The 15066-nt window shown below is 37.6% G+C and overlaps 1 protein-coding gene across 1 annotated transcript in view; it reads right to left on the bottom strand.

Moving 5' to 3' along the window:
• The window catches only part of LOC121239522 (callose synthase 9), an 84358-nt gene that overhangs the window by 59351 nt on the left and 9941 nt on the right, over nucleotides 1–15066 (bottom strand). The window contains 6 exon segments of the mRNA XM_041136781.1: nucleotides 324–449; nucleotides 2162–2279; nucleotides 2393–2490; nucleotides 5507–5596; nucleotides 6283–6408; nucleotides 6491–6601. Coding sequence (XP_040992715.1) covers nucleotides 324–449; nucleotides 2162–2279; nucleotides 2393–2490; nucleotides 5507–5596; nucleotides 6283–6408; nucleotides 6491–6601 — 669 coding nt within the window.

Below are 15066 nucleotides of genomic sequence, written 5' to 3'. Positions count from 1 at the left end.
AGTTCCCTCTTTTTTCCCATTTAATGCACAATCACATTAATTACCAAGATCTTCAGACAACCACAGCAGCTATATAATATAACAAAAGTTGTCGCTCAATATACTTGAGCCAAAATAAATATCTATAACCTCCTTTCAACATGCTAGAAACAATAGAAAAACTAGGGATGGATATAAAAATCTTTGCATGGCTGAATGGTAAGTCAGAGTAGCTGTTGGCCAAAAACAAAAGCATAGAGAACAGTTTGAATCACCACAGTGAATGTATAGCTAAAACTTAAATATCAATATCATATTAGCCAGAAAAACAGGCAGAAACATACCGCAGCGACAACCTCGTACAAAGGCAAGATTACTTGATCAAGGAATGACACACCACTTTCAGAACTGCAACTATTGGCTGGCTGTGCAATCTGCTGCCTCAAAATCTCATCCATTTCCCTTACCATCTGGACATTAGATTCATGACTCAGAATTACAGAAGTGAGGTGAAAAAGGCAGGAGAAAATTATTAGAAAAGTGACAAGGTTGTGCAATAAATATCAAATAACTTCAACTAAACAAATGCAGATACCTTTAGTAGCATATCAAACAGTAACCCCAAACTACACTGTGCTAACAAGAAAAAAAATAAATGACGCTAAAGCAAAACCAGAAAAGCATCTAATGATACAAAGATAAGATATCGGCAGAAGATATCTTTTTATGCAGTAAAACTTCATCGAAAAGTACAAAAGATGCAACCCAAGAAGGCCGTTGCTCGGCCAGTCTGCAATTCTGCCCGGTCTGCTAGGGTCATGGCTGGATTTTTTGGCCCGTAACCCCAGCAAGTGGAAAGAGTGTGTAAAATACAGGTCCTAAATTAGGGTTTAGAATTTTAGAATTATTATTATGATTATTATTTTAGTAAATATTTTGTAGGATCTGTTTTGAGATAGTAATTCTATTTGAGTAGATAGTGCCGCATTGCTCCACTCCTTTTTGTTGGTCCAAAGCTCAGCCCAGTGTCTGCTCCCTCACCCTTGTCCGAGTCTCCCTCTCCAGCATTTTTTTTATCAGTAAAAGAGTCTCCCTCTCAAACATTCTCCTTGGTAATATTCTCTCCGCCACTCTTTTTTGTTCTGAGTTTCGTTTGTGCCGAGAATGTGTGATTTATGTTTTCTGAATGTGAATGTGAAATTTTTTACTTGTGAATTTGATTTCATTAGGTTGTGGTTTTTTATAAGACGCATAGAAAGTTAGAAACCATCTTCCACACTGCTGCAACTTGTGAGCTGTTACCGAACCTTCTCCGGGAGTTGAAAGGTCCACTATTCTAAGTATTCTTGTGGGCATGACCCAACCCAAACCAAACCAACTAAAGAAGTCACTTCAGAAAATGCTAGCAATCTCGCAACACCCACTTCTCTTACACATGCACCAGCTCAATCACCACAAAACGCCTTTCCTTAGATTAGCCATGGTGATAATATTCTCTACAGAGACTGTTCAAGCAAAAACACAACTCTTTTTTTTTATAAGTAAGCAAAAACACAACTCTTGAACGAGCTTAGTTCACCAAATACTCTTTTGAGGGAATTAGTTGTTATCATGAGAAATGGGTTAGACCAGAATTTCTAGACCCCACAGAAAACTAGATAAAAAACCCCCATCAGCAGATAGAGAACCAGCAGATTCCTGACTCCCAGCCCTCCTCCTGAGATCAACGTGCATGCTGTAGCCCAATTCACAAGGTGAAATTTGAACTCATTATTCATCCCCACATAGGAAATTACATTGTAGTTTCTTTCCACAACTAGCCACCTTAGTAGGAAACAGGAACAAGAACAAGATATATGTTGGCAAAAAGGATCAACCTTTTTTTTATAGGTAAAATTTTTAAAGAGGAAAAAGAAAAAGACTTCAACACAATTAACAATTACCAAAAATTTAGTTGAACGAATACACAGAAAGGGCATCTTGATGCGAGTAGTTTTACACTAAAATTAGTTACAATGAAGTCTCAGCAGAAGCACTAGAATTTTGGATTAACTTCATTGCAGGGAAAGGAAACAGAAAAAAAAAAAAAAAAAATCAAATACGTAGCACAAACAATGATGAAATACAGACTACAATGACCACAAAGAAATTTTACAAACTAATCACCCGTAGATTGACTTACATGATGAAATATGTAGCACAGGCATTCTGGAACAAATCTAATGTTGGCCGCTTCACCCCATATCAGAAAGTAAAGAGCGACAAATAGTAATTTCTTTTCCTTGCTAAGAGCTTCCAGGCTACAAACAATCCACATTAGAAGTCTCAATCACTAAAGACCATCCACAAGAATTCGATCCTTAAAGACATTAAAGGGCCACAAGAAGCAACATAAGGTTTTAAAAATCCATACTCGCTCCAAACAGGCTGAATGGACAAGTAGTTACACCATTTAACGTAGTTATCAAGGGACTTCAGAAATATATCCCGTACAGCAGCCTCATCCAATATCTGGAGCAATATAAAGACACATATCACCCTTTGATAAGCCTAAGACCAAATAATGGATAAACAACTTCACTCCATAAATACCAGCCATTTCACACAAATAATAAAACTAACATTGGCACAACAAGAAGGCAAGATTTTGAGACATAAAAGCTTAAATTATAAGTCGTAAAAGAGCGGATATTCCTCCCACATTCAACCATTTAAAAAAAACTACCAAAGTTAAGCTCTGCAAAACAATAACTTGTCCATTTAAATCTCTTCAAACCCCGCCTACTCTTTGTACCAACTCTTTTTTTGATAAGTAATAAGAGATTTTATTGAGAAGTAAATGATAATAGCCCAAGTACACAGGAAGTATACAAGAGAAAACACCTAAATACAAGCTAGGAACTAGAATAGGCTAAGAGCAAATCAGGAATTTTTTTTTTTTTTTTTGGTAAGTAAAATCGTGAATGTTATCTCCATCCAATACAAGAAACTTAGCCCAAATACACAATGTACTAAAGAAAAATTCTCTAAGTTCTTCCCTCGAGCATTCTCTATCTTCAAAGCATCGCCCATTCCTTTCCAACCATAAGCACCACATCAAACATGAAGGAATCATCTTCCATATCGCAACAATATGATGGGTCCCTTTAAAACCTTCCCAACTCACTCATGCTTTTAGATCTAAAAAATATATAATTTCAGTTTTATGTTTAAACAGTTTTTTAAGATGAATCACATGTTAACTCATACTAATGAAGAGAAACATCACTGCAATAAAAATAAATAAATAAATAAATAAATTATTGCCTTGCCTTGACTAATAACTTAAAGGAAATGCTAGATAAGTAATATGCCACATGCAAGACACTGGAAAAGCAGTAGAGTATCTTCTACTTCATTGCAGTTTCACAAGGAGTTATAATTGCTGGTTTCTCTTCATTTACGACTTACTGGGTTACACCTACATCACTGAAGGTGTCATTGGGGCATTGGAAAGGTTTAAAAGACCCCTAAATAGTATCCCATGGAATCCAACACATTCACTTATGCGGAGTATTCAAAGGGAGAGGAAGGCTCAAGCTTTTAAAGCAAGAACACACAATGATGAGATCTGAATATATTTCTTTTTTTTTATTGGCACCAGGTGTCAAGGAACAGCATCTCAACTAATCCCGAGGGTACACAAACCCTCAGCAAGGAGTTTCTCGCAAGTGCACCTCAGGTGATTCAATGAGAAAATTCCTCGGTCTGATGGCCCCTAGAGATTGTTTGCACCTAAGGGGATTTGAACCTTAGACCTGGGCGTGCATAACCCCAAGCCCAAGGCGTTTACCCCTAGGGGTTTCTAAATATATTTCTAATATCTGTTCTCAACTTTATAGGGTGATTAGGACTTTCTCCTCTTTTTTCCTTCGTGGAGTTTTTCAGTTTTTGTAAATTCAGATCATAGCTGATTTTTTTCCCTGATATTCTTTTGCATTTTTCTTAAAAATATCCCAAATACCAATGCCGGAACTTTTTTATTCATAAGAATTTTTTTTTACCACTAATCAAAGAGAACAATACACCCCACAAATAATCATAAGATTTCTTTTCTTTTTTAATAGGTAATAGAAGAAAAGAAAGCCTGAGTACAATACACCCCACAAAATATTCCTCATAACATGTGACTAAGAAATCAGGGAGCATACAAACTCAGGAGATTTCTTCTGACCTTACATATCAACAAGTAAAATAGATGCACACAAACATAGAGCCGCACCAGCCAATTTACTTTTAGAATTAGTATTAGTGCATGACCTCAGGTCTGATTTTTATGAATTCGAATTTGTATTTTTTAGGTTTTTCAGATCTAGAGTAGTTTCAGTTTAATATCGATTTGTAGAAAAAAAAAATGTTTGAATTTTCCAAACCTTCCCTTGCAATATTTTTTTTTTATAAGTATTCCTTCCCTTGCAATATAAAATTTCTGCATGCTTCTAAACCAGGAAAAGCCTGGAGATTTCTCCAAGAGAGGATGAGAGAGAGACTCTTTGATGTATTTATTTATTTTCCTCTTTTTCTTTATCCTGTTTTTGTTTTTCAGTAAATCCTTTGGATGGATCCTGATCGTGAATTTCAGACAATAATCCAGTAGCTTATAAAGAAAATTATTCGAAAATTATTTTCCCAAAAACTTGACCAAAAAGTGAATGTAACATATCATGAAATAACATATATTTCATATACACATCGCTGTATTGGAGCCTATCGACCTTATTTTGTACTATAGATATAGGGCATTTGTGTCTGTCATCCTAAAAGTGAAATTGAAAAATGAAAAGGAAAGGTCATCTCAGCCAAGACATACCCTACATGTATATTCTTTCTACCACATATTCTTGGCTATGCTGATACTTGTTTTGGACAAACAATATGAGCTTTACCAACAATAGGGTGTCTCCAAATAGAAGCTAATACAATCAAATAAGTAAAAAGAGCAACGAGCACAGTAATAAAATAATTATGACTTGACACAATCTAATATAAATAACCGCTAGCTTTAGAATTCCTAAACCTGTAAACTACAGAATCTTTGCATACCAAAGAAATCCTACAAATTGGAAGAACAGAAAATTCTGCATCAGGTTGCACAATGCACCTTTAGTGCAACAGTTTTGACACCAATGGAGCAATAACACACTGTTTTACTGGAGATCCTCATTCATGTTATTCTCTGTCATCAAATTCTCCTCTTTTCATTTCTTGCACTATTTCTTGCATAGTCTTAAAATCTCTTGTTCCCATTGTACTTCTCTTTTGGGATTCCTCTCGTTTACTCAGACATTTGCCAATGCTTCAGTCTCCGCATTTGCACTTTTTTAAAGAACTTAATCAATACCAAGAAATGAAAAGTGGAAGTACTTTTCTACTTTCAATAATCATTAAAGATCTATGGAAACTCTATGTGTCCTCTAGGTGAATATATGACCATCTAATCCAGTATCTTAGATTAATGCAATTGCAACAGTAAAGATTAGAGATTTACCAGTTCAGGTTCTTCAGGAATATGAAGCCGTGATTGTTCGTTGGCAAGGAGATGAATTATATGTTCCCGCTGGTTGGAAACATTGTCCTTCTGGTAAACAAAAACTTTAAACATTAGATGCAATAAACAATTTTATGACAGTAACGTCCCAAACTAAGAAATCTAGCAAACAAAGCAGAATCCCAAACCCAACATATGGACATGAGAGGAAGACAACCACAAATGAAACAGACAAAACTTTCCAAACCATCCAAAATGATACACATAACAACCCAAACTCCAAAAGATAAATAAATAATTGGCATAAACTGATCCCATTGCTGTACATCATTCCTTAGTTGACTCCCATCGAAAAATCAAACACAGTTCAACTCATGTTTTCCCATGCATAAGAAAAGATTCACATTCCGGATGATGAGTTTTCAGAACCAAAAGAACCCACATGCAACAGTGGGGATGCATGAAAAAATCCCAGGACAAAGAGCCTCCAATCCAAAAGATTCCAGCAATCTTGAACACATGAACCACCAACAGTTAATCATATCACTCAAGGATTATGACAATCAAGTGGACCACCTTGCCCCAGGAAAAAAGGCTTATTTCCACATAACCATTGAAATTGTCTAGAAGGAAAGCCATCTAAATTTCACATAAACCCCAGATTTTATAAAAAATATCCAAAACAGCAGGCAAGACCCTTCCTCCTTGTTGCATTATATGCTGGGAAAAGTCCAACCATTCTAACTTTAATATTTAGAAATTATAGATGTACAGACCTGAAATCCAAATATGTAATGCAGAAAATCAAGTATATCAGCATTCCTCGTCGCAGGAATGGGAAAATCCACAGGCAATTTTGGTAAACCCCTAAAGTACTTTAAAGCTGACACTGCAGCTCGCACCTGGTAATAAGGCCCTCGAGTTAAATAATGGAAGAAATAATCAACAGTTGCTTTAGACTTACATAAAAGGAAACAAACTTGCCTCAGGCAAATCCACAATGGCATTTGTTAAGGACGGACCATCCAATGGTATAATGTTATAAGCAATTAAATCTTCAGTCATTGCAGCGTCAGATTCCATCACCCGTTTAAGCTGAAAAGAAAAGTAATGAAATAAAATTACATCAAATCAAATAAGAAAACTACATTATCAGCATATTTCATAGTAATTTGCACACACATAGGGGGGTGTAACAAATACCTAACAAAATATAACACTCACGAAGATTAATCAAATCGAGAATCAAATTTGTAGTTTGCAATTAGTCCAACTATGAATTCCTGGTATCCAAATAAACAGCATGTTGTGAAGTGATCTTAACAAGGGAACCACCCCTACCCTCGCAGCCACAGACTTGACAAAATTACTAAAATCTGTTCCCAGTTCTTTTCTTTGATAAGTGGTAGGATTTGTTCCCGATAGGGGTGTGCAAAAATCCAACCCACCGACTCTGGGTCCGACTCCGCATCCTCATAGTTGGAGCTCCAAAAAAACAGAGTCGGAGTTGGATTTTTCATGTTAAATCCGATCAGAGTCGGAGTTGGAGGCGGAGGACTTTTCTGATAGACTCCGACTCCAACATCATTAACAACATGTTTTTTTTTTATAAGTAAACATCATTAACCACATGTTAAAAAATATATATTAACTCTATACCATTATTTTATATAGTAATCATATTTTTATTTTTATTTTTTTTTTTGGTAAATTTTGTATATAGTAATCATATATATATAGCATATACTTATATTGAAGTCTATAACTTATGTTCAATATTAAACTAGTAGAAGTGTTAATAATTGCGGCATATTTATTTTATAGTATCACACATTTATGTATATATTCACTATTAAATACTAGTTAGTATATGTACTAATACATATCTAGGGGTAGTAACTGTTAAATATGAGTCATGTACTATTACCAATTTATACTATGCATATAGTAATCACTATGTGTACTACTAGATTAATATTAGATGTATGCTATATAATTTATATTAAGGGTATGCTATTATTTTATACATATACTATAACTATAGGCTTGAAATTATAATAATTGATACAAGGTATACTTCATATCATAAATCTTAGCTTATACATATATTCAATAGTAACATATTTACTTGTATAGATCTTAGAGTAATTGTTAATGGTTATATCATAATAAATTTTACTTACACTTAATACTAAAATATGCACTAGTGTATACCATAGAGTAATTGTTAATGGTTCTATCGTGACATACTTAAATATAACTTGTACTGATATATGTACTACTTTATATCTTAAGAGTAATTATTGATAGTTAAATCATGATACTTTTTTTTTTTTTATAAGTAATAAGTAGTTGTATTGATAAAGATAGGCATAGCCCAAGTACACCAGAGGTATACATATGCGTACATCAAATTACGAACTAGAAACTGTTACAAGAAAGTTATGGAAGCTGAGACTATTTAACTCTAGAGCAATGGCCCACATAAATAAAGTCTTCCAAAAAAATCTCCTAAAATCCTCCAAGGAGCGTTCATGATCCTCAAAAAGTCTATCATTCTGTTCTCTCCAAATACACCAGAAAATACAAATAAGAACCATCTTCCACACTGCTGCAATATGTGGTGTCCCTGCGATCCCTCTCCAGCTAGCTAGTAGTTCCACCACCTTCCCAGCATTACCGAAGCTAGTCCCATACTGCTGAAGAAGTAATTCCATATGTCCCTTGTAAAATTACAATGTAGTAGTAAATGGTCTACTGATTCCCCACTATTTCTGCACATGCAACACCAGTCCATAATTACAATTCCCCTCTTTAGATTATCAATGGTTAGGATCTTCCCTAGAGCTGTTGTCCATACAAAGAATGCAGCCTTGGGAGGTGCTTTACTCCTCCATATGTTCTTCCACGGAAATTGGGCCTAGTTTGAGCTGAAAGTATATCATAAAAAGAGCGAACCGAGAATTTCCTTTTTTTATAAGGTCTCCATTCCATCATGTCTTCAGCTGGCACCCCAACAGTGATGTTGTACAGCAAGTTGAAGAACTCCTCCAGCACACTCACTTCCCAATCTTGTACCTCCCTAGTGAGGTTGATATTCCACACCTGTGAACCATGACTAATTGCCCTCACATCAGCCACCATAACTTCCTTATCTTGAGCAATTCTGAAAATATTAGGATAAGCAGCCAATTCTCCCACCCACACATCCTCCCAAAAGCTAATTTCGTTGCCATCCCCAAACACAGCCGAGTGTTACTCAAGTAATCCCCCCACCCTTGCCTCAGATACTTCCACAACCCTACCCCGTAAGCCCCCCTCCCCTCATTAGAACACCAACCCCCCCTTGCACACCCATGCTTCGCATCAATCACCCCTTTCCATAAGGCTTCCCTCTCATGATTATAACACCACAACCATTTTCCTAATAGAGCCTTATTGAAGAACCTCACATTACGGACCCTCAACCCACCATCTCTCAAAGGAGTACAAACTCTATCCCAATCAACTAGATGAAATTTAAACTCATCACCCATACCACTCCACAGAAAATCGCGCTATAGTTTCTCAATCCTAGTTGCAATGCTCGTCGGAAGGGGGAATAAAGACAAGAAATATGTGGGAAGGTTGAAAAGAGTGCTCTTTATAAGTGTGCTTCGCCCCCCTTTCGATAAGTATTAACCTTTTTCCACCCGGATAACCTACGCTCTAATTTCTCTAACACCTCCTCCCAAATTGTCTTGGCTTTGAAAGTTGCTCCCAACGGCAAACCAAGATACTTCAATGGCAGTGAAGAAACCACAGACCCCAATATGTCAATCCTCTAATATTGCTTACCTCACCCACCGCAACCATCTCTATTTTAGCAAGGTTTATCTTCAATCCGGATGCCGCTTCAAAACATAGCAAGATGGCCTTCAAAGATTGAATATGTCCGGCCTCATCCTCACAAAACATCAGCATATCATTTGCAAACAAGAGATGGGAAATAATGGTGGAGCCATGGTTAGCAACCCCCGCTGAAAATCCTGAAAAAAAACTCCCTCTACAGCAGCCGACACCATTCTACTAAGAGCCTCCATCACAAGCAAAAATAAGAGTGGTGATAGTGGATCACTTGTCGCAACCCCCGCGAACTATTAAAGAAACCCACAAGATCACCATTTATCAAAACCGAGAACCAAGCCATTGTCACACAATGCTTCATCCACCCCTGCCATCTTTCCCCAAAACCACATCTACTTAGCAAATACAACAGAAAATTCCAGTTGACGTGATCATAGGCCTTCTCCATATTTAGTTTATATAAGACACCCGATTCTCCCGACTTAAGCCTATTGTCCAAGCATTCATTACCTATAAAAACTGCGTCCAAAATTTGTCTGCCTCTCACAAATGCATTTTGGGACTTCGAAATAATCTTATTCATAACAGTGCTCATCCTGTTGGCAAGAACCTTGGCAATTATTTTATACATACTGCCCACAAGGCTGATAAGCCTGAAATCTTGCACCTCTATTGCACCTACCTTTTTAGGGACAAGTGCAATAAAAGTAGCATTTAAACTTTTCTCAAATTTTCCAAACGAAAAGAATTCCTGAAAAAGCTGCATAATCTCCCCTCCCACCACCTCCCAACAAGTTTGGAAAAATGCCATAGTAAAACCATCCGGACCCGGCGCTTTATCCTTATTCATTTTTCTGATTACTAGTCGTACCTCTTCCTCTTCAAATGGTCTCTCTAACCAAACCTACTATTATGATCAATGGCCTCAAAAGCTTCTTTTTTTTTTTATGATCAATCCCTCCACGAAATCTCCTCCATTAATATCAACCTTTCTATCTCTGAGACAACTTGGCCTTTGCGTTCATTCTCTTCTTCCACACCCTCCAAGCTTTGCAATTCATGAAGGAGATCCTTCTTTTGTAATGTTACATTACCAAATACATGTTCATTCCATATCTACAAATCCACCTTCAAAACTTTCAATTTTCCAACCAAGACCTTGCTCGGGGTGCCCTCTAGTTGATATGAATTCCACCACTATCTAACCAATTCCACAAACCCCTCCGCTTTCAACCACATATTCTCAAATTTAAATGGTCTTCTATCCCTTGAAATTCCTCCACAATCTAACACTATGGGAAAGTGATGAGAGCATAAACAAGGAAGTTTTTTCTGACATAACTCTGGAAATTGTATTTCCCATGAAAGAGAAATGAGGAATCTGTCCAACCTTGACCAGGCTTGGTTGTTAGACCAAGTATAGTCACCTCTCATGAGTGGTAAGTCCATGAGTTCTAGTTCGAATATTAAATCTGAGAAGTCCACCATAGCTTAAGTTTGTCGCCCCTCCCCGATCTTTCACTGGGAAATCTTATGCAGCGGAACATCCCACCAAGTACATAGGCCTACCAGCTCATCCCAAAGCAACCGTCGTTCACTATCTAAGTTAGGCCATAAACCCCAACAAAGGCCCATTCAAAGCCATCTACAGAATTCTTAAAGCAACATCCCACTAAGTAAACTCCCACAAATACATCAATGTACTCCACTACCCTCTTGTCCCACATGACCAAAATTCCACCCGAAGCCCTCTTAGAAGGTAAGTATGTCCATCCTACATATTGGCAGCTCCAAATACTTCAAATAGTTCTTCTTGTAATAATCTTTAACTTCGTTTCCAGCAAACAAATAATGTCCATCTTCCATTGTCTTAACAATGATCTTATTTGGTGGCGTTTATTGATCTCATTCAACCCCCTAACATTCCAAATCAGAATTTTGGGCTTCATTTATCAACAAATCCAGCCCTCCCTTTATTCCTACCACGACTTGCACTCCCCTCCCTTCCATCATAGTTAATGGACCAATCGAGCCGCTTCAACTCCCTGCTTCTTTTTGGTCTTGCTCCCTGTTGTAGATGACCTGCCTCTATGGCTATTAACAGAACCCTAAACTAGTCAGCACATACTTCACACGAAATCCCCACCACACTCTACAGTTCCTCCACCTTTTTTAATACCCAGTCAGTAGGTAGAGGTGGCATGATACGTATCGGTGAAGGATCCACCCCTTTGGACTTCCACCTCTGCTGTAGATGGGTTGAAAAGAACCAGTGCACCGTCCCTTCCACCTCCCCCCTCTCCACCTCCTTCCCCCTCTCCAGAACCTTCAAGTCTTCCTCAACTTGTGGCTCCCCTCCCTCCATCGGCAAGTTCTGCGACAACCTACCACCCAACAACACACTCTTCTGCAACCCAGAACACTCCAGCATGTCTAGAACCAGTGGCACCTCTCCCTCCAATGCCATGCCTCCCGATACCCCTTCACCTCCTTTGTCGTTCCCCACAATTCCCCCTCCTCGAACATAGCATTACCATCAGCATTACAGGCCCTATCGAGGTCTCCCTCCTCCCTCTCCAACGATAGCATGGGCTCCGTCGCACCACAAAAAGACTCACCAAGGACCGGCAACATTTTCTGTGCCAGTGGTGGAGTCGTCGGCACAGGCTCTGGTACGATCGTGCTTGGCCCTCCCATGTCCCCCGATACGCCGATACACGGATCCCGGCTCACAAGCCTCCATACTCGTAGCGGGCCTTTCCCCAAGCCCAACCCTCCCGTAAGCCCAGCCTCTTGTCTCGAGCCCAACCCTCCAACACAACCTTCAACAGGCCCATGGCCCAAGCCCACATCCGCACTGTTTACACCCTCTACACACCGTTTCAATCCCTTCTGAGAATCCTTCAACACGCACTACATCGTCTCTTCCCCTTTATCTTCCTCTACCACCCGTATCAACCCAACTAGATTAGTTTGCATCTCATTCAACTAGTTTTGCATCACTGACAGAGCCCTTAGTAAATTTTCCTTATTAAGGCCAATATCATCCCTGCCACTGCCACCACCCTCCTTACACTTCTCCTCTGCATATACGGCGACAGCACATCTCGTGCCAAGACTAGCAGGACCTTGAGCACAAGGTTTCTACAGCGCCTCCATTTACGATTTCGAGGGTTGAGCTACCGACGTCGCTACCACCATTGGAGGTGCCGGCTTAGCTACACGAACTTCTCTGCCTGCCTGCCTCAAAACGTCCACCAAATTTCTCCACCCCCTCCCATCTCTCCCTTCAAGAATAAGAATATTGTTTCTCCTACCCCCTGTTTGAATTCCACCAATGACATGAAGGCCCCTTGGGAGTTTGAGCACCTCTGGGCTATGAAGCCGATGTCTCCTTCTCTGTGTGTCCTCTAGAGCTTTAGTGAACCACCATGTCGAGGCTAACTCCAAGTGAAGACTCCTAACCAACTTCCACCCCCTTTCTATAATGTTTCACCCATCGCCCAGTTCTAATACCTCAAAGAATTTACAATCAATAATGACAGCATTCAACATGCTTGTATTCCTACTCATACTTGCAATCATCCCTCACTCAACTCCCATGAACAACATCACCAACCAAGCAAACAAAAAAAAAATAGAAAAAGTGTATGGAGAGAAAATGAGGAGAGAGAAAAATACCCTCTACTTATTCCTCAGTTTTATTATATCATGATACTTAATTTCTTATACTATAATTAATTAATAGTTCCACAACCATCTTCCAATTATAGCATATATTTATAAGCTATTAATTTCAAGCATCTTGGACTATATCATTATAGCTTATAAGCTTAATACCATATTCATTATATAACCATGATTTAATTATTAACTTAACATTTTACTCTTATTGATATTATAATATATATACTTAATTTCTATGTCTATCAGCTTCCATATTGTAGAATAATTTATACTATGATTTTGTAACTTATACAAAAGTACACAATTACAATTTACAATCATCTTGACCATCGATTATGCACTCATTTTTCGTCGTGAATATCACAATCTTGTGATAGTGTTTGGTGGGTCTAAAATGTGAGAGAGGAAAATTTTTGCATGTTGAAATCCAACTTCGACTCTGACTCTGACATCTGCTTCGTTTTAAGGAGTATGAGTCCGAAGCAGAGCGGATTCTAGGTTAGGTTTAGATAGTGAGATGAGAATTTTTTGTTTTAGATAGAAGTTTAAAATATTATTTTTTAATATTATTATTGTTTTTGAATTTGAAAAAGTTGAATTGAGATTTGAAAAAGTTGAATTGTTTAGTATATTTTGTATGGAAATTTGAAAAAGTTGTAATGATGAGATGAGAATTTTGTGTCTTATCCCACTTGCCAAACATGCCCTAAGAGTATTGGAGGCGGAGGCTGGAATCGGCCTTCGATTAAAGTTGGAGTTAGAGTCGGAATTTTGGATTCAAACTCCGACAATGTCGGTACTCACCCCTAGTTCCCAATAACACTTCAACAACGAAAAGCTAGTTCTATCTCCCCATCAACCAAAAGAAAAAGAAGGACCCCCCCCCCCCCCCCAAAAAAAAAAAAAAAAACAAACAAACAAGCAGCATTTTCTATCTACTCTTCATTTCTTCCTTCACAAAATGTGCATGATAGACACAATCTACGAAAATCCCCAACACCAACCCTAATGCTGAGCACCTATGCAAAGGAAGAAAAATAGCTATTGCATACAAATCTATTTCATACACCTAAAATTGACCATAAAACAATCATTGAGTAATAACTAATAAGACATCTAATACCAAAAGTCATCTAACATTGTCATAATATGAGGCTGACAATTGAGAACATATTTTTGTTTTTTATGCTCATATTAACTATCATCACACGGTTACGTGCATCTCCAGCACAATTTTGAAGACAAGGTTCTTCTCATTAGCTTAACCTTTTGGGACAAGTAGTGATTTCACATGGTATCAAAGCAGAGATCCTAAGTTTGAACCTTGACTCTACAATCTATCTATTTAATTAAATATTTCACGTGTTGAGTCCACTCATTGACAGGGAGTTGGGCTTGCATGTGAGAAGTGTTAAAAATATACTATAAATAATTAAATCTATCTTTTTGCATCAACTTAAGGTTTTGGAACAAGTAGTGATTTCACTAAAAGCATCTAGTCCCCAAAAAAAAAGTGCAAAAGAAGTTTTCTTCCCTAGATTAACTTAGGCCTCGTTTGTTTTCAGAAAACATCTCATCTCATCTTATCTAATCATTACAACTTTCCCAACTTCCAATACAAAATAAAATAAACAATTTAACTTTTTCAAATCCCAAAACAAAAATAATATTAAAAAATATATTCTAACAATATTTTATTCAACTTTTTAATTTTAATCCCAACTCATCTCATCTCATCTCCGAAAATAAACGGGCCCTTAGTTATCAATCCATTTTCCCATAAGAGAGCTAGTTTACTCGACAAAAGCCAAAAAATATGTTTAAATAGAGCCAAATAGAATTCAAGTAATACTTTATTTCCGATCATAAATTCCAAAGGATAAGGAGAACTAATATGCCCTGCAATCTGCTATGTAATAGACCTTTCTTTTACAAGTCAAAATAAAAAGTTGCCTCTGCTAATTAAGGAACAACAGCGGTGATACTTCCAAGTACAAGTAAGAACTCCCCACTATAGTTTATGCACC

The sequence above is a fragment of the Juglans microcarpa x Juglans regia genome, chromosome 7D (genome assembly GCF_004785595.1).
Source record: "Juglans microcarpa x Juglans regia isolate MS1-56 chromosome 7D, Jm3101_v1.0, whole genome shotgun sequence".
NCBI classification, from domain to species: Eukaryota; Viridiplantae; Streptophyta; class Magnoliopsida; order Fagales; family Juglandaceae; genus Juglans; species Juglans microcarpa x Juglans regia.
Note: the sequence above shows the minus strand (reverse complement) of the source record. Positions and strands in the feature narration are given on the sequence as shown.